Consider the following 26,371-nt stretch of genomic DNA (forward strand, 5'->3'; position numbering starts at 1 on the left):
ACATGGGCTCCCTCCGGTATAGGACACATATAGAAGACTCGATGGCAGATCGAGATGACCGCTGTGGGAGCGTCGACTGGAGCTTGGCACGAAGGGTTAAAAGTGATATCAATAGACACAGGTTCTTCAGGGGTAAGTAAGGGAGTATCGATCAATGGAATAGGAGGAACAAGAGAAGCAATGGGGTGATTAGCCATGAATGCCAGTGGAGTGGAGTGGAAGAAGAGGAAGGAGCACCAGAGTGGAAGAAGACTGAAGCTGAAGTGAGGCCTTAATCTTACGGTTTTTTACCAAAATACCAAATTTCAAAAACATATTTTGAGAAACAACAACGCCATGAACTTATTTTGAAAATACCCAACTTTGATCGGTCCACTGTACGTGTGTACAGTGAAAAGTGACACGTAATCTTTGACTTCTTACATGTCACCACATCATCAATACAATATGAGTAGATGAACATCAACTACCATGTCACTATTATGACACATCATCTGCCAAGTCATTAAATGATAAAAATTTTGAATAATTTTTTTTATTTTAAAAATCAAATTTATGAATACACTTTTTATTACCTTATATCTAAAATAATAAATTATTAAAATATTGAAGAAATAATTAAAAAAATAACTCTTACTTATTTAACACCTCTCCTCCTCTGTACCTCATATACAACGATAGTAGATCATCACTTGCTTGTCCGTCAGTTGGAACTTGTTTCATGACAGAGATATACCTTGCCAAGTGATCATCTAAATCCTGCCATGCTTGGCTGTATTTCCTCTCCCATCCAAATCCCAGTAACCGCATCGTCTTCCACAACAAGCTCGGTACGGAGTGTCGCAATAAAGTAACTCGAGTCGTTGTATCTAGTGTCGTTGAAAATCCATTCTCCATGAAAGTCACAAACAAAAAGCCAGGATTCGTTCCTAATACAGAGTCACATGTAGAATCAAAGAAAGCCTCTTGAACACTTCTTGCAAATCCAGCGTCAAACCCTTGATATAACATTTTGTAGCACTGGCAAGAGGCCTTCCCTCACCACCTCATAGTTCTTCTCCGCATAGAAGCTCTGAAACCTCTTGGAGATGAACCGCGGCAGCTTACATATCAGATGACGTGTTGGAATAGTGATGTGACAGTCGATGTGTTCATCTACTTATACTGTATTGATGACGTGGTGATTCATAAACAATGAAAGCTTACGTGTTACCTTTGATTGTAAAAATATACAATAGACCTGTCAAAGTTGGGTATTTTTTAAAATAAGTTCATGGTGTCTTGTTTCTAAAAATATGTTTTTGAAATTGGTTATTTTAATAAAAAACCCTTAATTTTATAGGCAAACTGAGTTTAGAAACCGCGTAGCGGTGGAGCGGAAGAAGACTGAAGCTGGAGTGAGCCCTTAATTTGACAGGCGAACCGAGTTTAGAAACCGCGTAGTTAGTTTAGATATTTTCGAGTTTAAATCTGGCGTTGGAAGATGAAGGCGGTCCACAAGATCAACGGCTGCTAAGCTTCCTTCGGTGGGGGCAGCCCAGCGCAGCGGGAAAGGGTCGCCGCTCTCTTGATTTTACCAGCCCCAAGGCACGAAAAGAAAGAGGGCGAGGGGCTGTGGTCCGTGTTGATTTCTTCTTATTCGATTCGTTACCGAGCAGCCTGCGGACGAAGATGGAGTATGAGAACAAGCACGTCCTCGCCCCCATGGTTCGCGTGGTCAGTTGGCAGTACCATGTCTTTTTTTTTTTTTTCTTTCTTTTGGAATTATTACTTTTTTTTTTGATAAATAGTTGAATTTGTATATTATTGATTTCGAAACTATGTAAGTGAACGGATCCATAGTGTTTTTGTTTTTTACATTTAAGTTGGCATTCCTTCTTTCGAACTTTTTATGAATCTACGATTGCTTCATATTACTTCCTTCTGCAAAGTAGGTTATAGTTTGTGTTTTCCCAGACTTTGGCTTCTAGATATTAATGTTTTAATTATGTCTATGTGAGAACTGACTCCTCCATCCATATTGAACTCCATCAACTGGAGTAGTCATGCGAAGTATGTCGCTGAGGAATTGTCCAGAAATTCGTGTTGGTTTTGATTTTGAATTGTCCAGAAATTCCTGTCATTATTGAAAAGTAGAAAATGTCAAATCTTAGTTTTTCTCCAGTAACTTGTGAGATACAAAATATTAGATTAGTTAAAAATAGATTGCTAAGAATAGTTTTTCTACAGTTGATTCCTTCATTCTTTAGCTGTTTATTTGCTCTAAAGAGTGCTATCCCATTCTTGTGCATGTAGGGAACTTTACCATTTCGGCTTTTAGCTGCAGAATATGGTGCAGACATCACTTACGGAGAAGAGATAATCGATCATAAGATGCTGAAGTGTGAGCGGAAGATAAATGGTACTGTATGCTGGTTTTAAACATCAAAATTATAGTTTAGAACTTGTTTTATGTTCTTTGATAATTTTCAATTTCCACAGCTTGACTAGGAAATATTGTTTGTTTATCTAGGTGTATAGCAAAGAGGAAATATAGTTCTAAGGTTGCTAGATCTTACTCATACCAAATCATGTCCTTTGTTAACTGAGAAGGATACTGGTTTTACACAAATTCTTGTTCATGCTGTGGTAAAATCTCTCAAATAAATTATGTTTTCTTCTAGAGTCTCTTGGTACTACAGATTTTCTGGAGAAAGGAACGGCAGCTTTAGTTTTCAGGACTTGTGCCAAGGAGAGAAGCCGAGTAGTATTTCAATTGGGCACTTCAGATGCTGTGAGGGCTCTTACTGCTGCTCAGATGGTGTACGTTTATTCTTATTGTATCTTAGATATAGATCAAGTTGTAAAAAAGTAAATCTAATTGGTGATCAATTACTGAGGCATTGCACTTAGTAAGAACTGGTCTAACCAGTCAATCATATGGCATTTATATAACTCTTACCTTTTCCAGTTATTATGCAAGATAACTTTCACAAGAAAAGGGTATTACATAACTGATATTTTTCTCAAGTTCTGCATTTTGGTAATGCTTATCTCAGTCATTCCATGATCATCATAATTGGAGAATTTTTAGAGTGTATTTCCACTTTCAGGTTCAAAGATGTAGCGGCTATTGACATCAACATGGGCTGCCCCAAGTCATTCTCTATCAGTGGGGGCATGGGTGCAGCTTTATTGTCAAAGCCGGAGCTTATCCATGATGTAATAGATGTGTCTTTTTTGAGATATGGCAGTTTCAGGATTTTTATCTTCATTATTTCTATTTTTATCCAGTGTCATGCTGTAGTTTCATTTTATGCAGATTTTAACTACATTAAGAAGGAACTTAGACACTCCAGTAACTTGTAAAATTCGACTTCTTAAGTCACCTCAAGACACTGTAGAGCTAGCTAGACGAATTGAGAAGACTGGTGTCTCTGCTCTTGCGGTTCATGGAAGGTAAACACTTCATATATTCATAGTCATTTTTCTAAATGTTTGTTACAGTAGAAAAATATATTTTCTTGTTGTGGTATTTTCTGTGTTGATGGTTTATTCTAGTTTTATTTGGTGTTTCATTGTACTTTTGGTGTTGATATAGGAAATTGCTCTCCGATTCTTTCAAGTATTGTTTGCTAAGAATAGTAAGACGAGAAAATATAGAATATTGCGTGCTATTTGAATGAAATGTCTAGGAGAAGATACTGGGAAGGATGATTACTGCATTTCTGAGAAGATTAACTTGAAGGTGGATATATATCCCGATTTAACTCTTTGGAGTACTGACTTATATAAAAAATATAAGTAAATAAAAAAAATCTGGAAATATATGCTCTTCAGCAATCATCCATTTTGTAACAAAGTTTCAGACTGATATAAAGTAAGTTCTGTACAGAATGGTATTATTTTCCAAATGAGTTTACTGAACCCTTTTGCAATACTATAGATAAGCTACAAAATTCAGGGTGTCTCATTATTTGCAACACATCAAGGCATTCTATGATTAGATAACAAGCCATCTACATAGCATACGACCAAAAACATTGTGGAATATTCATACTTTGTAACAAAGATTGGGCTACTTTAAGCAAATGCCTAGTTTTTCTTTTGGTTGCCCAATTTTGTTTTTGGGGTATACACATATTGATGTAAAACACCCTTTCCTTACAAAAGGAAGAGAATGTGGAGGACTTGTCTTCTCTCACATTATCTGAACAAAAGATTTTAATCAAAAAACCGTATTGCAGAAATACCATTATATAAAATAGATGAAAATAGGATAGATTTGATACATACGTGAGTCCTTAAAGTATGATTTGTATTATCGAATGATCTAAATGACCTCTAAGGGTCACAATTGATAGACCCAACTATCAGACTCCTATGACTTATTGGTGGACATCCTTCTTCCTCAGTCCTAAGACTTGTAAACTTTTCCTCTAGACTAATGGTGTAACTCTTTTTCTACCTTCCTAGGTCCACACAAAAGCAAACTTCTTTGACATACCCTAACTAGATCATCAATGTGACCTATTCCAATAGGTGTTTGTAACATCCTATTTCGCATGAGATTTATACAACAACCTTTTTCCCAGAGTCCCTTTTAAGAATCTCAAAATCCTTTATGTTGCCTCAAGATGAACTCTTTGGAAGTTCTCCATAAATTGACTTAGAATCCCTACTATAAATGTTGTTAAGGAATAGTCCCACATGGATTAATGAGTACAAAAATCTTGAGTTTATTAGTTAGGAAAGAAGTTTTCTAAGTTGGCTAGTCATTTTGGGATGGGTCTTGGACCCAACTTAACATGGTATCAAAGCAAGTACTCATATGTGGGCCTACACCTAAACTATCCACTTGTAGAGTCACAAAAGAGGACGTACACCTAAACTCTCTACCTGTAGAGCTACAAAAAGAGGGCTTACACCTAAACTATCCACTTGTAGAGCCACAAAAAGAGGGCCTACACCTAAAACTATCCACTTGTAGAGCCACAAAAGAGGGCCTACCCGTGAGGGGGAGTGTTAAAAAATAGTCCCACATCGATTAATGAGTAAAAAAATCTTGAGTTTATTAGTTAGGAAAAAGGTTTCCTAAGTTGGCTAGTCATTTTGAGATGAGCCTTTGACCCAACTTAACAAATGATATATCTGGTATGTGCCTGTTGCATAAATGAGCTTTCCAATTAACCGCTGGTATTCATTCTTTTGTTGAACTTTGGACTCTTGTTATCATCCAAACAACCCATATTCTTCTAACATATCTTTGACATAATTCCTCTGGGATAACACCTACACTTGCCTTACTTGAAACAACCTCAATGCTAAGAAAGTATTTCAAGTACCTCGAGTCTTTCATTTGAAAATGACTTTCTAGATACTTCCTTTACCTCTTAAATTCTATTTTCTCTCTTCCCAAGAGCAATATATCATCAACTAGACCACTGATACTCCAATTCCCGATGACCACATCAAAACAAATACTAAATGGTCACAATGATTTTGGGAGAAAAGGGGGTGAGGCAAGCCGTTTTCTCCCTCAACCCGCATTTCTGCCTCAATGCGAGGCTTCTCGGACTTCATTGGTGGATGTGGTATGGATGAGATACCTCTTTCTGGAAAGAACTACACTTGGACTAACGGCTTGCAGCAATCTATCCTCTCAAAATTGGACCGTTTCTTGGCTTGTCATGACTGGTTGTAGCTGTTTGGGAATGTTATTGGAAGAGTTTTCAATAAGGTAGGGTCTCATCATTGGCCTATCATGCTGACCTCCATTGTTGAAAAATGGGGGCCCTCTCCTTTCAGTTTCAAAAACTCATGGTTGTTGGAGAAATTTTTTGATGCTCTTATTGGTGGATGCTGGGTTGAGGGTTCAAGCTTTTGTAGAAGGGAGTGGGCCTTCCCTCTAAAGTTGCGATTCATAAAAGGAAAAATAAAGAAGTGGGCTACTAGTCGTCATGCCTCTTTGGGTGCCGATAAGGCCTCCCTCCTCTCTCCGATCGCGGCCTTGGACCTGGTAGAGGAACAAAGGTACCTAACTTTTGATGAGTTTTCTTCACGTGTTTCTCTAAATTCTAATCTCAAAGGCACGTGCAGGCACGCGCACGTGCATGCGCATGCTTACACTTGTCCTAATACTCTTTTGAATAGTGATTTGACCTTCCATGGTGGGCACATTTCTTTTCTTCACATCTTAGTGATGTACTTTATTCTTTGTCGTTGTGCCTTACAACTTCAATGCCTTTTGTTCTGTATTTATGTGCCATTGATCTGCAGTAAAATTTGGACAAGTTAGCATATGTTTTGGTTTCTTGCTCAACCATATTTTTAACATACTAGTTCATTGTATAGAACTATCCTTTCTTTACTTTTTTTTAGTGTTGCAAATCATTGCAAACATCTGCTTTTGTTATTAATTGTTCTTGTGTTGAATAATTGCAGAAAAATTGCTGATAGACCAAGGGATCCTGCAAAATGGGATGAGATTGCTGATATTGTAGCAGCATTATCAATCCCTGTTATAGCAAATGGAGATGTCTTTGAGTATGATGATTTTCAACGTATAAAAAGTGCAACTGGTAATTGTCATATCAGGGTTTAGTCTGGATGTTCGTCCTTTTTTTTCCTTTTTAGTGAAGGAAAAGTCTGAAATTTTTTCTTATGATAAAGAATATAGCTTCTCTCTCTAACGAGAAAACAATAAATGCTGATAACAGACCCTTTGGTTACAATTAAGCCTTTTAGAAGCATGACTAATATCACCTTAATTTTATGGCTTTTAATAAATCACAATCTCTGTCACTGGCAGAACAGTAAAGCATATAAAAATATTTTTATATGAGTTTCTTTTTTTTGTGATTCTTGAAATATGCTATTTCTCTTAATGCCTCACTTTTCCTTGTGACAATATGTTTAGTGTTTTAGAAAGAAATGTTATAATTATTTATATAGGTTTTTAAGCATTTATAATTCATGTAAATATTAAAGTGCTCTAAATGAATTTGGCGAGTTTCAAGTGAAAATAGAAACTGTGAAGCAGTCAAAATTTTCTTTTCTCTGAAAGAACTGAGGAGATGAAAAAAGGAAAAAGAAAAAAACTCTTAATAATGGTGTAATTGTGTTACTGGAAATATGACTATGACATCTTGTTTAGTTTTCACTATCAAAATAAAAAGAAAAGAACATTCTAGCTTGAAACCTCTGCTATGTTTTAATGTACTTCTTAAGTAATTCATATACCTCTGGAGTTTCTAGGTGCTTCATCTGTGATGGTGGCTAGGGGGGCTCTCTGGAATGCTTCAATGTTTAGTGCCAAAGGCATATTACCATGGGAAGATGTCAGAAGAGAGTATGTACGGAAGGTGTGCATCTCATCTCTGAAATGGTGTATTTTGAGTTCTGGAATGCATCTTTATTATATTAAAAAAATCAATCTTGCCTCTACAGCAATTTATTTGTTTTTTAAGAGCAAAAACCGATCTTGTTTCCGGAGGATTCTTTTCGTTATTTTCTTTTCTCAGTGCAGAGTGTCTTATGGGACAACGATCTTAGAAGCACCAAGCAAACATTGAAGGAAATGATAATGCACTACTCCTGCCTTGAATTTCCAGAGGGAAAGGCTGTGACGAAGTCTGAGACATTGGCAGACTTAGCGTAAGTTCCTTCGCGTGTATGCTTTCTTTGTGACGGTGTGGAAGTTCTGTTTTGACACAAATAAGGTCCATAGTAGTTGCTGCATTCATTTCAAATCTGTTTATATAAAAATACTCCATATTCTTAATAAGCTCTTTATTTCCAACCACTCTTACTAAAAAAGACAGGCTATGGATATCATCACTGGAGTTCTATTGGATTAGTGATGAGGGAGAGGGGAAGAGTGGCACTTGACTGACGCTTTTCCCCTTTAGTGCCAGCAACTGCTGCTCCGCAAGCTCAATGCCAAAATCCTGGTGAATTTTGCTACCTGCCTCCTCTTATGTGCTGGAGGAAGCTGCTAGTATGTATTGCTATGAAACTGCTGCAACTTAAGCGCCAGCAACTGCTACTCGCCAAGCTCATTGCCAAAATCCTGGTGACTTTTGCTACCTGCCTCTTATGTGATGGAGGAAGCTGCTACTATGTATTGCTATGAAACTGCTGCGAGCGCCTGAGTACTGTTTGTTATCCCATGTTCCACTAGAGAAGTTAAACGACTCTTACAGGAGCCTTGAAGAGAGTTTGAAAGAAATAGATGAGATGAAGATTCTTTGCACTAGGGATTTCAAGTGTGGTTTTATGGTGAATAGCCAAGAAGGAAAACTCACTTAATGTATCTTGGAAAAATGCTAGAAGTGACCAGGTGGCCCCTTCTATATCCCTCAAGGTACATTAGACAGGCTGGTTGGAACTGGTTCACGACAAAAGTTAAAATCCACAGTGCTTTCCCCTCTCCACTGGTGAACCTACTACTCAGTTTTCATCCCACTAACTCGCGTCGGTCACCTTGTACGTCAAAGAGAAGGAAGCAGCCACACCCCTTCAGTTCCTGCCCCTGATTATACCAAATGCAAATAATCCTTCAAATGAACTAACCACCTGGCTACAGCAAAGTATACCTGACTGACCACCTCCACTGGAGGCCAGGGGGCTAGGGGTAGCCATGAGCATTGAGCTAGAGAGCACTAATGGCTCGTCTAAGCTAGCTCCAAACCTGCCTCATGGCCACGATGAAGGATGAAAGTGCTGAGATGAAATGAATCCGAAACTGGACTGAAGACCAATGGAAGACAGTAGAGAAGCCTGGGGGTCCATTTCCTGCAGTGAAGAGTTGGCTTGAATACCTGCCTTCAACTTAGGAAAAGGAGAGAATCTTACGTTTGGGGCATAAGGTGGTGAGTGGGAAAATGGAGATACTGGTTATCAGGAATGACTGTTGGTGATGCTTCCACTTGGATAACTATTAAGGGCATTTCATTTTATATCTGGTGTGAAGAAACATTCTGTGTTATCACAGAAGTTGTCGGCCATGTAAGGAGTTGATCAAGAAGTCTTACAAGGCAAGAGATTTGCTAGGGCTAGGATGAAGGTTGCCATTGCTGTGCGTTTTTTGGTTTGCTGGTACTCCCAATTTCAGTTGGTGTTTCAACTTCCATGCTGTTACTTGAAAGATCCACTCATTGATGAATTCTTACCAAGGAGGAAACCTCAATGGAAAAGCTTCAGCCTTCAGCAATGGAAGATGAAGAGCAATTGCCATAGACAAGGCAACAAAACCAAAACCAATGTGGTTGACAGGAGAACCAGGCCAGAGACTCAGAAGCCTCTGCTGCCCTACGTATGGCTAGGTAGTCTGCAGGAGCATTTAATACTCCTGACCAGTTTGGAGAAGACTGAACCCAAACTCACTGAAATCCAAATTCATATCTGTTGCTGTATGTGGGGCCTTGCTCCCTCCAGCAAATGCACTATGTCCTGGGAACAAATTGCATGAAGCAATGAAACCCAACTTGAGAATGGGACACTACTACTCCTCAATTCCCACAGGAAATTTGGGTTGATAGCACCCTTGAGGTGACAATTCAGCACAGCCTTTCAACCCATGTTTCTGAGACCCCTGATACTCATTTAACTGATGGTTCAGCCCAGCGTTAACCAATCAAAGAGGAGTTGGTAACAAGCAAATCAGACTGGATGTTGCAAAACCCAAAAGTGCCTAGCTCCATTGACTCTCGTCTTCCCCAGCAAAGCATACCAGGTAAGCTTTATTCTCCCAATAGGCTTCACTCAGTTCGTACCTCTATGGTCATCATAGATAAGCCTTTCCTTCTTGAGGACCTATTCTCAGAGGATGCCAATTGGATTAGACAAAACTCGTGCTGCGTGGTACAATCCTATCAACCAATGCTTCTGTTGACAATATCCTCCCAATGTAGCAATGTAAACCAAGTCCCACCAATTAGGATAGTGCATCTAATGTTCTAAATAGTGGAGTCGGGGCTGATGGCGACTGCGGCTCGGGCAACTGCGACAAGGACATCAGGGAAGACGTCGTCTGCAATGGCCGCGACATCCAGTGTGACCAACACCGACGACGTCTCTCCCGCTCTTGTCGACGGTTCAACCACCATTCTCCGGCAAGACGATCTTGCGTATGTCGTGGACCTAAGAACCCTGATTTCAGCTGGGTGTCTCCCTGTCGATGAGGAGAGTAGTTGTCTCAACTAGGACCCCAAGGACGGAGGTCGTCGGTGACACTCATGGAAACTGGACCACGATTTCTAGAAGACGAAGATCACCACCCAAGACGGCATGCATCCGTTTCACTTTTGGAAAAACCTTTGCCGTATTGGAGAAGCTCAATTGTGCCTCTGGTGCCGTCATCTGCATCACCATTTCCAACGATGCATAACGATTCTCCATTTGCATCACCATTTCGCTCTCTTTTCTTCCGCTTGATTCATTATATATTAATAAAACTTAGCAATTCAAAAAAAAAAAAAGGGCAGGCTATGATGGCCACCATGTAAAGATGTATGACACTTGGTTATTGTGTATTAGTTTTACTGAGCTGCCTGTGTAAAGTTTCATCATGTTTACAGTTCATGGTGAAGTGAATATCTTGTGTTAATTTGGCAATCTAGGTGGAATAATGGTCACAAGCTTTGCCACCTGAAAGAAATATCATGTTATTACAAAATGTGAATCAGATTGCAGAAGTGATTTCTTCTAAACCATTAATCTCTGTACTTATTAGGTTATCATTGTCATGCTTTCCTTTTGATTTCTTTTACTTTCTCTTTCCTCCTTGCTCTCTCCTCCTTTTTAAATTCAACTTTATCTTATCTTAAATTTTTTATGAACCATTCTAGTTCTGTTTCAGTGTCCTTAATTAATATAGTGTTCTAACTGAAGGGTTTCATTTTGACCCAAAAAAAAGTTTTTTATTTTTTTTCCAAGAACAAGTGTCCTTTCTATCATGTGTTCAATTATTGGTTCTCATCTGCATCTAAATGTTGTTTCCGTTGTTTTTTACACATCGTAGTGTCATCAGTTTGGCAAAGTGTCTTGCATCCTCTTCTGGATGTGCTATACATCTGTTATGGATTTCAACCATGTTCTTATAGAAATCAACTTGCAAGTTCTTATACGTGGTCACATACTGGGTTTTATTAGTACTTGTGGCCACATGTGTGCCTATATGTATTTTAAAGTGTGTTACTCCCATTCAGGGACTTGTATGGGGAATATACGTATTATCAACTTGTCACAAAAAATCGTCTTTGACCGTGGGTGGGATTTGTCAACCTGTCTGGATGGAGATTCTGTCACCTTAAATGATTCCGTAGAATACTCCCAGGTGTGTTCATCTAACAATTCACCAACTCTGTTTTACAGGCATTGCTCCTTGCTTTTCCCTGATTAGTATGTGTTCCTTACATGCAGGACTTTGCAAGTTTGAAAATCAAAGAGTACATCGATCAGCTAGGCAATTGTTGAAGATAGTAGTCTGCCCACATTTCGTGATGAGATTCTAGTCCCAAAAGATGCATTTTTTTAAGTGTGGTTGTCGGAGTACTTGAAACCTTTACAATTTCTCCACAACCTCGAGGCCTTCAATTTTTTTTTTTTTGTTATTTATTATTGTTATTTTTAGACTTTATGCGCCTGGACTTTGGTGCTACCCCCTGCGAAGGAGAGTGGACAAGGTACCCTAAAGGTGTATTCTCTTGATAAATCTTTGTTATTGCTCGTGGCTGGAGCCTGTTCAGTATTTGTTTGCAAAGTTAAGTTGTTTCAGTATTTTATAATTTCAGGATACGTGTCTTTTATAATATTTTTTATTGAATTGAATATATTCTATCAATTCTGCTACCAAGGGGTTTATTCAATCATAATCACTGATGTTTAATTAAGAAAGTGTTGGAAGATATGAATGGTTTGGGATGTCATTGATGTAATTATCTTATGTTTTTTATCTCTTCTTCACCCCTACTAGGGTGAAGTGTATACTTGTAATATTAGTACTTTTAACATCTATACACAAAGTTTAAAGGGGGAGGAGGGTGTGGACAACTTCATCAATACTATTCTTCCTCTCTTTTCTCTCTCACGTGTTTTACTCTTCTCTCATATTTTTCCCTCTTGGGCGTCTTTTCTTCTCTCTTCTTTTTACTTCTTCTTCTATCTCTCTTTATCGAAGAAAGTAATCTATAGAGTCTTGAAAATCAATAGAATGATAATTGTTGTGATAGTTATACCAAAGTGTAAAAAACTTATATGCTTTTTGCAATAGATTTTCTTAGTAGGTCGTCCGACCATAAGGGTGAAGGGTATACTTTAATCTCTTCTTCACTCTTGTTAGGGTGAAGAGTATACTTTTAATACTAATACTATTAGAAAATGAGCTCAAGCCCACAAGTCCAAGGCAAGAAAGCCCACACGTCTAAGTGATGACATATGGGTAATATAGGATGCTTCTCATAAAGATGACATGAAGGTGTAAATACATGTCCTTTTTATATCTATTCTTTTATAAAGTTGTAGCCCTAAGGGCATTGTAAAAGTTATAAATAAAGGTATTGGCTAAGATGTAGAACATTGAATCTCCCTCCTCCTTTCTACCAAATTCGTCCAGCCTCCCTCCTTCCCTTGGTCGGCGCACCTCTCCTTCCTCCTAGTCCAAACTCTCTCCCTTTTGTAGTTGATCCCTTATTTCTCTCTTCTCCTTATTTTTCTTCTTGGTTGATCTAAGTCCTCTATATGGAATCCTAAATTCTACTTGGTATCAGAGCAAGGAGTTTATGATCCCCCTTAATGAAATATACAAGCAAATATTTATGAAGATCTGTCCAAGAATTTATTCATGAAAGAGTCCGACCATGAAGAAATAAGTCAATTCTGGTCATTATTTACATATTCTCCTTTTATAAGTTGAGGTCTTGATTCTGATTTACATCCAGACATGATGATCTTCATATAAGAAGTTGTGAAGATTAATCTCTTGTGATGTTATAATCTTGATCTTCTTATAGCTAAATTGCAAACTTGATCAAGATTGGTTGCTGCTAGTATTTCATCAAGATTGATGTGTTGATGAAAATGATTTGCAATTTGGTTGCCTACATGTAACTTAGATCAATTTTCTATGAGTTGGAATTCCAACACACGTTGTTGTAAGTTCTCTCACACTTGGAGTTGTTCATGGTGTCTTGTTATTTTGTTGGATGATCGTCATATGGTTCAAATTCCAGCGTCTACTTGCCTCTATTATTCTGCTGCCCCTTCTACTTCCTTGAACTCCAACACTTATTTCTTTGAAGTTGGATTGTTCCCATGAGTTAAGGATTTATAAGAGACTTGACTTACTACTAAGGATCTCAAAAGATGATTGTGATTCTTAAGTGTTTGGCCACAATTTTTTTGAGTTTGGATTAAGGCATAAGGGTTTAAATTTATCCTCTTTTTTAAAGGATATTAGAGGAATTGATTGATTTTTGGAAGTTGCCTCCACTTGACATAAGCACAAATTCTTTGATGATTTAGTGCCTACTCTTGTGGAAATTCTATATCTCTCTTTGTAAGTTTCTGATTTGGTCCACGGATCTCCCAAGTTGCATTAGTGGATTTTTTTTTTTTAGACGCCCTTTACAATTGATCTTGGTGTGATTTAAGCATTTGATTTGCTTCATCATGGAGATTGGACATACAAGTAGTAAGAGTGACATACTCAGAATTACTAATATCCCCTTGCGGGGCCTCTCCAATTATCTTAGTTGGTCACAATCGGTACGATGGGTTCTCATTACTCGTGATCTTCTCGGTCACTTAAACAAACTCTCTCCCCCGATTGATGAAGATGTAGCCTGCCTCAAGTGGGTTAAAAATGATAATCTAGTTATTAGTTGGCTCATAAATAGCATAAAAGAACATGTAGCAAACAATGTGGTCCACTTGGAAATAGCCAAGGATATTTGGGACACATGTGCTAAGTTATACTCTAGCACAACTTCCTTGCAAAAATTATTAGATGTCTTACAAAATATGTTAAATACTAAGCAATGGATAATATTCATTAGTTCTTAGCCCGGTTTTAGGGACTTCTTCAAGAATGGAAGATTGTTCAACCGTACTCAACAAATATTGCGGTTCAAGAATGGTAACAGGTGGCCTTGGCAGTAACCATTTGCTTGACGAATATCAAGCCATATCTTGAGGTTACTAAGACCCAACTCCTTGGCTCATTCGTACTTCCATCATTTGATGAAATTAGTGCTACGTTGCTATGAATCCCTGACTCTTACTGCTTGGGCTAAGGCTGACTCCCAATCCGGAAAAATGACTCTTACTGCCGAAGATTATGCCACGTTTCAGAAGATGAAGTCCCTTATGGAGTCTTCCCTTCCACCGGTACCAACCGCCACTACCACCATTGCTTCAGGTATGCTTTCTTCCTCTTTCCCTTTCTCCTCTTGGATCATAAACTCCGGGTCATCAGAACACTTGTCAAGTAACAAACATATGTTTCATTCCCCCAATAAATTTGTTATTATTGCTAATGGTACCCAAACCAAAGTACTTGGCAAGGGTTCCTCATCTATCACATCTTCTATCCCTCTTCAAGATGTCTTATTTGTCCCTCAATTTCCTTTAAATTTGCTTTCGGTTAGCCAAATTACAAAAAAATGGAATTGCTTTGTCAACTTCTCATCCTCTTCTTGTACATTTCAGGGTCTAACTATGAAACGGGTGATTGGTGGCGGCTGTGAAAAATGGGACTTGTACTACTTCAACCTTCTTCCATTAGATACCTTATCATCTACTACATCAGAGGCACAACTTTGGCACAACCGACTTGGCCATCCTTCGACACCTTCTCTTCGTCATTTACTTCCTTTGTTAAAATCTCTCTACTTTCAATTGTGAGGTTCGTCAATTAAGTAAACATCATAGGAGTACATATTCTCCTCGCCTTGCAACTACAAGTAATGATCCTTTTTCTTTAGTACACTCTGATGTATGAGGACTTTCGTGTGTCTCTAATATTTCTCATGTTAAATACTTTGTTACGTTTGTTGATGATTTTACCCGGGTTACATGGTTATATCTCTTTAAAGAACGATCTGAAATACTTACTATCTTTAAAACCTTTCATGTTATGATGTTAACTCAAATTGGCAAAAGAATTCAAATCCTTAGGTTTGATAACGCTAAAGAATACTTGTCTAGTGAGTTCCAATCATTTTGTGAGGGTAATGGGCTTATCCGTCAAACATCATATGCCTATACCCCTCGACATAATGATGTTGCTAAAAGAAAAAATTGCCATCTTCTTGAAGTTGTTCAGGGCCTCCTCTACTCCATGAAGATACCTTACTTTTATTGGCCTCATGCTATACTTATGTCCTGTTTTCTTATCAATAGATTACCTTCATATGTTCTTAGTCATCAAACTCACTTTGTATTATTTCCTGGTGAAGACCCCTTTTCTCTTCCCCTCAAGGTGTTTGGTTGTACATGCTTTGTCCATGTCACATCTCCACAAAAAAGTAAAGTTACTCCTCGTTTTATGAAGTGTATTTTCTTGGGGTACTTTTGCACCCAAAAAGGGTATGTCTGTTACAATCCTACCCTTCGCAGGATGCTTGTATCTCGGGATGTGACCTTCTTTTAGGACACCTCATTCTAGTCCTCGAATGATGTTCCTCCAGGTTTGTCATTTCCTCCTATCACTTCTACTCCACTTGTGCCCTTCAATGTCGATATTACTCAACCCCCTGAAGCACCGATCAACACCTCCCCTATGGAGTTTTCGGATCCACCCGAGGTAAGTCCATCCCCTCCTATGTTTGGTCCAGAATTTGATATTCGGCCTATTGCTTTAAGAAATGAACGCCATTCCTCTACTACTTCTCACCCTATATCCAACTTTATGTCTCACCATCGTTTGTCTTCCGCTTGCTCTTAATTCCTTGCATCTCTTTCTTCTACTTCAATTCCGCAGTCCTATCATGAGGCCCTGTAGCATCCAGGATGGAAGACGGCTATGGATGAAGAAATGCAGGCTTTATATGAGAATCAAACCTGGCACTTAGCACCGCTCCCAAAAGGAAAAAAACCCAGTCGGTTGTAAATGGTTGTTTTCGGTTAAACATAACCCGGATGAGTCCGTTACTCGTTGCTAAAGGATACACACAATATTATGGAGTGGATTATGAGGAGACCTTTTCTCCCGTTGCCAAGTTAAATTCGGTATGTATCCTATTATCTCTTGTTGCTAACTCATCATGGCCCGTATATCAACTCGATGTAAATAATGCCTTCTTAAATGGGAATATCTGTGAGGAAATATATATGGTTCAACCACTTGGTTATGTGGTTGAGGGGGAATCTGTATGCTAGTTACAAAAGTCCTTATATGGGCTTAAAATGTTGATCGGGCCTGGTTTTAAAAATTTAGCCAAACACTACTACAATTTGGCTTTCATTGGTGCATGGTAGATCATTCAGTATACTTTAAAGATACCTCAAAAGGAAAAGTATTATTGGTTGTATATAGGGGTGGCATCAGACCGAACCGATGCGCTAACAGCTCAAGCTCGGCTCGGTTTGGCTCGAAAAATCCCGAACTCAAACTGAGTTCGAGATGAGGTTCGGGCTCGTTTAAGTTAACGAGCCGAGCTCGAATGAACCGTGATTCGGTTCGGCGGCTCGTGAGCCGACTTGTTACTTAACGAGCAATTTCGGGCCGACCGTAATATTTTTGGCTTTCAGTCTTCCTTTCCTCTCTTCGGCTCTGTTCCGTCTTCGGGCTTCGATTTTGGGGAGTAGCAAATCAGGGATTCAAGAGGGCGTCTTCCCTTTTTGTCGTCTTCATTCTTCGGCGTTTTCCCTCTTCGGCGTCTTTGTATTCCTTGGTAGAGGGGTTGTAGCAGAAGCTAGGTTATGCGATGGTCGGTGAATTGGTTGGAGACGTAGAGATTTGCGAAGGGCTGGGTTGGCAATGATAAAGGATTCGTCGAGATTTTGGAAGCACATCAGTCCGTTTGAGAGACAGGCACAGTGGAGATACCTTCCTCGGTCCAGGTCTTCATAGCTGATGATAACCAGTGGGCGTAATGAGGGAGCTCTGCAGGTTTAAAATTTATGGAGAAAATTTTTGTTTGCTGGGTGTGCCAACATCGATTACGACTGGGGCCGGCGTCGAGGTGGTGACGGAGGCTGGCGCAGGGTTGGTGGTTAAAGACGACGGTTCGAACTGAGTTGATTCGGGCTCTGCCGGTCGACTTGGAAATCCTAAGAAAAAAAAAACAGAAATTTAATTGTTGAGTGTGGGATTTGTACCCACGACCTCAACTTAAAATTTAAGAAAATGACCTCTAATCCATGTCACCTTGAGCGATATCTTTGGATACATTTAATAAATATTTGTATAGTTAGAAAATCAGTATATTTATTTTTATGCCTTTTCTCATTTACTTCATATGAATTAAATAATTTTACATGCAAATATGAATTTATATATGCATATTTATGAAAAACATTATTTTGGCTTTTATGCATACTTAATTTTCTATACATATTTTTGTTCACCTAAATATAGGGAATTAATAATTGGCATCAATTTTAGTCAATTATCTTGATGTCATATTGTGTTTTACATTTGAATAATTGAATCATAGCCACAACATTCTTAATTATGAAATTTTCTAGTGACATTAAACTTAGTCACAAAAAAAAATGAAATAAAAAATTGTGATTAATTATGGAGATATAATTATTTAACCCAATTGTGTCAATGTTTAAGTGATTAATCAGGATGAGATAGAAATACTAAAAAAAATAAAATCTAGTTGCCATAGGCCTAGAAAATTGCTTGATAGACAAATTTTGATCCCATCATAAAGTGATATAAATCGTTTATGTGTTATAATCTAAGCCCACATAAAATATTATAATGACATATTGATTTATTTGTTTGAAATTATTTACATGGGTAAATATTCGATATTTGGCTCCATTGCATGTTTTAGTAAGTTTTTTGTTTATTTTGCAATTGTTCAAACTTTATTTGTTCTAAATTTTGATTCCTCTTATATTATTCCTTTGAATGCAGACAATTATATTGATTGGAAAGAGAAAATTCTCCTGTCATTGAGGTGCATAGATAATTTTATGCGGGGTTAATGTATAAAAGTCATGCCCAATTTTATGTAAAATGTATGTATACTTTTATATATAGTTTATTTGACATGTATTTTATGCAAAGTTTTAAATGTAAGTTTGAGCTTGAACTCGGTTAAAATTATTCAGCTCGAGCTCAATAACAATTTTAGGCTCGAGGTTGGGCTCGGCTCGAGCTCGAGTTCGAAATATTTAAATCAAACTCGGCTCGAACATAGGTAGGTTCGGGTTCGGCTCGGCTTGATGCCACCCCTAGCTGTATATGTTGATGACATTATGTTAACCGGCGATGATGCACATAGCATACTAGAGTTCAAAAATATGTTATGTTAGGAATTCAAAACTAAATATCTGGGATAATATGGTCTCAGCGGAAGTATGTTTTGGACCTCCTCGAAAAAACAGGAATGAAGGGATGTCGACTAGTTGACACACCTATGGATACGAATGTAAAATTATGCGCAACGACTGGTGAATATATTGATATTGGTAAATATCAAAGACTTGTGGGCAAACTGATCTACCTCATAGTAACAAGACCAGACATGTCATTTATTGTAAGCGTGGTGAATCAGTACATGCATAAACCACAACTTACACACTTGCAGGCCTTGGAGAGAATATTACGATACTTAAAAAAGAGCTTGGATTAGGACAATTGAAGAGTCAATGAGGAAAACATTGGAGAATCAAGGAATTGAGCAGTGGAGTGTCAGATTCTCACAACCCTACCTCAAATCGAAGACTCCGAAGATTCCCAACAGCAATTTTCCTTGTTGAAGTCAAAGAATCAGAGCAGATACTGTTTGTGAGTTCAACATGACTACAATTTCTTTGGTGTTCTTCTTCCTTTCTATATACAGTATTCACTGTCTTCTATTTTCATACCTAATCTCTCAGTTTCTTCTCTCAACTTGCATGATCCTCTCTCAAACTGCACAGTTCTATGTTAAATAGAAGCCTCAACCACTTAAAGAGGACCCAAAGCCCCTCTCCGCTTCAATCTACTTCCCGACATGCTCAATATTTCACTTAGTGTTTGTAGCCTGTGATGTTCGCGAGGGAAAACTTCTTGAGTTCTGAAGTTTACAGGTACTTATTTCATAATCTGCATTTAATATTTTTTTTATCATGTTCCTTAATCTGCTGTTTTTTTATGAATTTTTGCAATTGTTTCCTCTCCCTTACCTTGACACCACGACTCTCAGTCTATTTCTAATTTTTAAGTTTTTTGTTTCTGTTTGAAAGGGTGTTCTTCTCATCCTTGGGGCATAAAGAAAAGAGGGGGCTCTATAAAAGTGGGAAACATAAATATCATGTTATTCTCATGCTAATTTTATTGATATCTTTCTTTGCTCAAAAAAAATTATTACTGAAATATGAGATATTCTTTTGTGATGGTTAGATGCATTTAAAGGAGTGTGGTAATGCAGTACTGAATGGACAAGGCGGAAAATTGTCTTCCTGTTGGGAACAAGTAAGGGCAGAAAGAATGATACAGATCAAAACCCCCAAAACCTGTTTCACAAACCACCATTTTTTTTCGAATGGTTGTCTGATATAGAAAGAACAAGTGTACAACTGCCTTAAATTTTTTTTTTTTTTTTTCTGACAGAAATGAGAATTTTATTAAAGAAAACAAGAGATACAAAAAAAGGCTAGAGGGGATACTCCCTCAACAACGAGGGATTGGAGGGAGTCGGCCAAAGAGTTGGCAGGTACAATGAAATAGAGAATAATAAGGTTGGAATTTTCTTTTTTGGAAACACAATATTTAAAAGAATAGCTATAACATCTGCCACTTTTAGGCGCATGTCATTAGTTCCACCTTCCTGCCCAATTCACTTTACATTTATCTTCACATTCTTATTCCCCACCTTTTTCGTAACTCTATGTTTCAGAAACTACAACCAAATTTTAGGACTTCCATAAATCTTAATCCTAATCAATCAACTTTGTTAATCTCTGTTTTTCATGGTCTTCAAAAAAAAATTTATATGGTTTTCTCAGTGACCTTTAAAACATTGAAGTCCAGAAGAATATTGTTTAGGCATCAGAACAAGTTTTATTTTGGTCATGTAAGATTTCTGACCTCTACCTTCTGATTTAGAGCTTTGTTTTATTTTATTTTTTTGTCTTTGGATTATCTTTTACTTTGGCTAAAATGTGGACTTCGTATGCTACATGTTTTTTTATTTTTTCTTTTGCTGCTGTATGCCTGTTTGCACTGGGTTTATTTTCACAACAATACCATATACTCATGAGTACCTAATAGCAATTGGAACGATATGAGGTCGTCATGGACAGTGCTCATCAATAAGTGATTATTCCTAACTATGCATTCATATTTTGATTCTATTTGGATATTTATTGTTTTCTTTCCGATTCAAGTAGTTGATTTTCTTTCTGTTTATAGCATTAGTGTTTGCCAGTAGATAATATAGCTAAACATTGCACATTGCAACATTATGATGTTGGAGGGCCTATTGCTCATTGTTATTTTCTTGTTTTCCTTTTTGCTGGTTATGACTTCTCTCTTGGTCAATAATAAAATATTGTCACCATTCAATATTTTTTCTTTATTTTTTGAAAAAGGGATTCAAGAAAAAAAAAGCAGAAGAAAGAATTAGAAAATGCATGGTACTTGCATCTTAGGGCAAAACTTCCTGAAAACACTTGGCGATGTCGTAGGGGTATTGTGAGCAAGCCACTTAACAATATTATATTGTCAGTTCTGGAAACAGTCTTTTCACTATTGTACAAGAAATATCTTGTTTGAGAAAGGTATAGTTATTTGCTGTTCATGCCTACAAGTACAAATTGAAGTTGATATTTCCTAATCTTTTTGTTTGACTTATAAGCTTCATTTTTTTCACTAGGTTGTTCAAAAGACTGCTGCGACTACTTGAACTACTTCACACACTGCTTTTGAACTTCAAGGTTATGGATAATGTTCCTCTACGGTGTCCTATCATTCAACCTTATTTTTCATCAAATGAACCAGATATATGGAGATTAATGGGCATGCAATCGATTTGTTCAGTAAGTGACTTCTTGTTTTATCTCATTATTACAAAAAGGTAGCCATATGGTTTAAACTTCTTAATTACATAAATTGGTCGTCTTTCTCCTTCTGAGTTCTTGCTGAATTTTCTTTACTTCATAGCTATGCTTTTCCTTCGAACCTGGGGCAACACAAAGAATGTAAAGCTCTAAAGTGTCTATTTCTCTCATTCCACTACGTCTAGTACCATGGGTATGATCTCTAGTTAGCTGCATACCAGGAAGGAGTTTGTCCCCTAGGCCGGGTATCTTCCTTCGCTGGAATCGAAGTCTGCTGGCTCATATTGGGGGTCCCCAAAAGATGCCCGCAATGGCTGAATGGGAACCTCCTTGTTGTCTGGGACGGTTCCCCCACCTTGTAATTTTTCGATTTGTAGCTTTTTAAGAAGAGGTCAAACTTGAATAACACTGTAGAATGAACTCATGTAACAAAGAAATAACAATGCATCACAATTTGAAAAACTTACAGATGTCAAGGAATAAACTATACCTCCAATTGCAAATGGTTGCTACAAGGCACAACAAATATTTGACCTCCTTCATACTGGTCCCATCCACCAATAATAAGACCAGTCTCTAACATGTTCTGCACAATTAATAAATAAAGAATAAGAAGGAACAACAACAGAATCTGAAATCAACATCTAAAACAAATTGAATGATGACTTATCAGAGTCTAGGGAATTCTGTGAGAGAATTTTTTGATGGCAAGTAAATACTCTTAGCATCCGGGAAGTCTTTAACTTGGTCTAATGGTCAACAACAGCCTATCCTCTCCAAGCTGTACCTTTCCTAGCTAATGGTGATTGGTTCAGGCTATAGAAGAATGTGACTAGAAGAGTTCTAAACCGTGCACACATTGATCATTGGCCGATACAACTGAATACTTTGTTTGGGCAGTGGGGACCAGCGCCATCCAAGTCTAAGAACTCTTGGCTCATGGTGGAGTTCGAATGCCTACTCGCTAAATGGTGGCCAGAGTTTAGCTTTCCTAGTTCTACTGGGTGGATTTTTCCTCAAAAACTCAAACTCTTAAAGGCTAAATTGAAATTGTGGTCCTCAAAATGCCACTCTACTGCCAATGCTGAAAAGGCATCTCTCTTATCTTAGATTGTTGACCATGATAATGTGATAGACCCAAAATTTGTGTTACCTACTCTAGAAGGAGTAAACAACACTTGGAAGGATAATTAGAGGGTGATTAAGGTTGTCAGGGGCATTTCGAGAATTTCCCAAATTAAGTGGTTTCGGGAGGGAATTTAGAGAGCCAGCTGAGGGAGAGGAAGGGGCGCGTCGTTTTGTCTTGTAAGCGTGGCTCAGGGAGAGTACTGGTCTCTCGAATATCAGTGGTTATCGATGACTATTTTCGATGAGTTCTACATCGATTTCGATAGAGGAGTTTCCATTTTCATCTCTATTATAAGTGTGCTCAGTGATTACGGCTATCGGGGGGTTCGTTAGTTTTGTCGAGGATTCATCTTCGACTCAAGGAGAGTTTATTTTTTTCAATTTCAGCAATGAAGGTTTGTCGATTACTTTTCTTTGGCTTGGAAATCTTTATTCTTGTTATCCGGTTGTATCATAATGTTGAGCAAAGGTGTCTCAGTTCCACTGAATTCTTCAATAGAATTTCTCTTCAATGCAAATTCCAAAGAGACTGTATATATGTATCAGTCTGCATACAAAGCCAGGTGTAATGAAGTCTACTCAACAAATAAAATATTTTGCAACAGTCATAGAGGCCTCATATTAATGCAATAAGTTATTACAGTAATTAAAAATATTTGGAGTAAAATTCGACGTAAGCATCTTGAAAAAGATAAATTTACAGATTTCTATTTAGCCACCTGGAGCATCTTGAAGATAAACATCTTATTTCATTGAAATAGGAACTGTAAGGTGCTATCTATTGTCGCACACCTAAAACATGGACCCTTGAGGCAAAGTGCTACCGGTGTTCCAAAAGATTGAAAAAGTGCTCCATCGAATGATGATGGGCATGCTGAGGATTTTTGTCAAGAGAAATCCATATATAAGTAAGTTATTCAATGTTGATTCAAAGATATCCATTCTGAAGTCTGTGTCTTGTACATTTCTTGGTCAAATTGTCTTAGACAACTCTCTTGGAATTGTTATATGAATAGTTATCCTCCTTGACAGTTGTTTAAATGAAGTATAAGATGGTCCTTCAACTTTTCATACTTTTCCTTTGGATGATAAACATATTTGCAAACTGCATTCATCTTTGAGAACAAACTTATAAAGCATCCCTTTTCCATTCATGAAATAACATATTTTATCTATAAAAGATTTGCTAACTCATTAAAAAAAAAACCATATCCGAGGCTAGGAAATGCAAGCAGAGCTTCATATGAACTCTTTTGCAGTCATTCCAGTTTATTTAAAGACATTCACCATGAAACAACTAAAAAGGCCAATATAACACAATCAAGTAGGCCATCCAAGAGCAATTGTTGTCAAAGTATCATACTCGCCTCCCGAAAATATGCATAACTCACTAAACGTCCTAGCAAAAAAGTTTTGTCAGGAAGCCTGACTACCTGATATCCATGGGAAAGATGCCCTCCTTGAGGAAAATTTAGGGCCATGATTCTCTCATGTGGCTTCAATAATGCCCATTTAAACCTTGAAGTTAGTTGGAGACCTTGACAATGACTGCACATTAACTGCAAAAAGTATCAACATAAGATCAAGTGATAAGTGTTAGTTGGAGACCTTGACAATGACTGCACATTAACTGCAAAAAGTATGAACATAAGATCAAGTGATAAGTAGAGTGAAGCTGGGATGAGAATAAACAACCACTCATTCTAACAATTAGCCATCTAATCACTACAATAAAAGGAGCTGATGCATATAATTTTTTTTTTTTAAATGATGTTGAATTTTATTAACAGATAGCTCGAACGAGCAAATTACAAGGGGATTGCATTTAATTATTGACAAACTCATATAGTGCACATCTCATACAACCAACTGTCTCTTCCCCAACAAGAGAATTTTTTTTAACTTTCCAAAGAACTAGCCATAAAACATTTGTTTTGTTCTTCTCCTCCAGGTTTCGTGATTCCACCTTTCCTGGAGATTCTTATTCTACAAAACATCTCTCTCTCTCTCTCTCTCCCTCTCTCTCTCTGTATCAGATTTCATTACTTACTTGTTTATCAACGGTAAATGGATAAATTATAAAATTTGATAAAAATCTATAAAAATTTAACAAGAACATTTCATTGAATCAAATGTTGAAGGACATCTGGGTCTTTCAAAAAATGAATACATCCATTGACTTGCATATTGTCCTCTGCCATTAAAAAATAAAAAGTTACGAAAAATAGATCACTTAAAAAAAACTAGTACAGTCATAAAGTTACAACTTGTCTTACATTAGCATATTTGTTTGTCTACGAGGAGGAAAATTGGGTGGCAATTTGAGGAGGGGAATTAACTTACGGTTCTTTTGACATTAATATACTCATAGAATAAATTACAAATTGCCCTTAAAACTTAAATGGGTAATGGGGCATTTGGTTACAAAATAAGTATTACTTTTTTATCCATCATGTTTAATAAATGGTAAGTGGTAAAGAGGTAAAAGTACCCATCCTTATTCTGTAAAGGATTTTTTTTTTTTGTTTCTGTATACAGATGAAGGGGTGGTAGACCAATTATTTGGTAAAATTGACACCTCTAATATCAGTATTTAGCATATCTTGAAATCCAAGACATCTCACTTGAGAAGCAAAAGGTATCAAAGAGATGAGGAACCCTGATAAAGAGGAGAAGATGTCATCCTTTAAAAACGAGGATCAGAAGAAATTTCTCACTGGATACTGTGAGTTTCTTAAGAAATTTCTCATTGGATATTGCAAGTTTCTTTATATGCAACTCATAATTTGCTTAAGCATTTTCTAATGATTATATAATATTTCTCATTGGTGTCTCAATTTCTCTCATTAGTTGATTATTGTAAATTTGAACTTTTCATATTAGTTTCTTTCAAGGTTGATTATGCGAATCTTACTGAGCTTTAGTTTCTTGTTTCCAGTTTACAATTTTGTTACTGCCTCTATTGCATGTTCTTGAAACTTTACTCAAGTCTATTATTCATTGCTTCAGGATCTAAAGGATCAATGGCAAGAGTTAGTCTTCAGGGATGCTTTGTCTTATATGAAAACAATTCTAGAAGCAGAGGCCACCTCTTTGAGTACTAAATCTTTTTGGGATCTTGTTCACGGCAATCCAAAATCAGATTCTGATGGTTTCTAGATGAAGAAACGAAATGACTCAAAATGAAGCACAGAAACTAAGCACCTCTATTTTAACATTTCAATTGCTCTTGCCCTTCTTCTTATGTCGGTCTTAATGGGGTCAAGGCCGATGTTCTTGAGTCTGTGAAAGCATATATTGTACTAAATCAAATTCATATTATTTTCCTATTTGACTCATGATGACCATAAAACAAGTTAGTGATATTCATATAGTGAATAACCCTTTTGTATGTGAATCATGCTTCTTTGTTCAGATGAAAGTTAAGATACGAATTTTGGCTATGTTGTTCGACGATGATGTTGAGAAATCCACAAGGCTTGAAACTGACTCAGAAGTAGACATGAGATTCTTATTACTTCAAAGAAGATCAAATTTGATGAAACAATTGGTTGAAAAGAATTCACAATGCATCTATTGGGCTCGTAAACATCAAGATACAAAGAATGTTCCAAATCTCCCAACATCAAAGTATGTGTCCCATGGTAATATTCTTGTCCCCATGGTATCAACTAGTTTGATTCCCAACAATCTATGCTCTTGAAGCATATCTATGACATACTTACATTGTGTCATCACAACACCTTCTTTACTTTTCGCCACTTCAATGTCGAGAAAATATTTAAATGGTCCCAAGTTTTTAGTTTGAAAATGTACAGAAAAATGAGAGTTGGTATCCTCTATACCGGAAATATTAGATAATATAATGCCATATTCATATATTGTTTCTTAATATTTATTTGAACTGCATAACTTGGTATATACATTGTATCGGTCTTGTCCTGTTCTACAAGTTCATGCTTGTTTTTACCAGTGAAAATGAAATTTTGATGTTCCTCGATGTTTTTGTTACGAAACATAATTCATACGGAAGAGTATA

General features: G+C 37.3%; 1 protein-coding gene across 8 annotated transcripts; it reads left to right on the forward strand.

The window, feature by feature from the left end:
* Positions 1-1,614: 1,614 nt before the first annotated feature.
* LOC137953156 (uncharacterized) lies at positions 1,615-26,105 on the forward strand. Of its 8 annotated transcripts, XM_068800406.1 has the most exons (16): positions 1,615-1,716; positions 2,296-2,401; positions 2,664-2,802; positions 3,093-3,201; positions 3,302-3,438; positions 6,424-6,560; positions 7,237-7,343; positions 7,508-7,635; positions 11,190-11,317; positions 11,404-11,743; positions 18,074-18,177; positions 18,750-18,949; positions 19,084-19,233; positions 19,547-19,859; positions 21,021-21,183; positions 25,342-26,105. In XM_068800406.1, the coding sequence occupies exons 1-9, from the start codon at positions 1,672-1,674 to the stop codon at positions 11,242-11,244; spliced, it is 963 nt and encodes a 320-aa protein (XP_068656507.1). In that variant the 5' UTR covers positions 1,615-1,671; the 3' UTR covers positions 11,245-11,317; positions 11,404-11,743; positions 18,074-18,177; positions 18,750-18,949; positions 19,084-19,233; positions 19,547-19,859; positions 21,021-21,183; positions 25,342-26,105. The 8 variants fall into 8 exon arrangements, with proteins under 8 accessions (XP_068656507.1, XP_068656505.1, XP_068656506.1 ...); XM_068800404.1 differs by lacking the exon at positions 19,547-19,859; XM_068800405.1 differs by lacking the exons at positions 19,547-19,859; positions 25,342-26,105 and adding an exon at positions 21,308-21,332.
* The last annotated feature ends 266 nt before the right edge of the window (positions 26,106-26,371 follow it).

Source organism: Aristolochia californica, unplaced genomic scaffold (genome assembly GCF_029961685.1).
Source record: "Aristolochia californica isolate CCGP_79_NKW_82.1479 unplaced genomic scaffold, dmAriCali1.0.hap1 SCAF_16, whole genome shotgun sequence".
In the NCBI taxonomy this organism is placed as follows: Eukaryota; Viridiplantae; Streptophyta; class Magnoliopsida; order Piperales; family Aristolochiaceae; genus Aristolochia; species Aristolochia californica.

Coding starts and splice junctions, on each gene's coding strand:
- LOC137953156 (XM_068800406.1), top strand. CDS start 1,672: ATGGAGTATGAGAACAAGCACGTCCTCGCCCCCATGGTTCGCGTG. Junction 1,717..2,295: donor TCGCCCCCATGGTTCGCGTG/GTCAGTTGGCAG, acceptor TTGTGCATGTAG/GGAACTTTACCATTTCGGCT. Junction 2,803..3,092: donor CTTACTGCTGCTCAGATGGT/GTACGTTTATTC, acceptor TTCCACTTTCAG/GTTCAAAGATGTAGCGGCTA.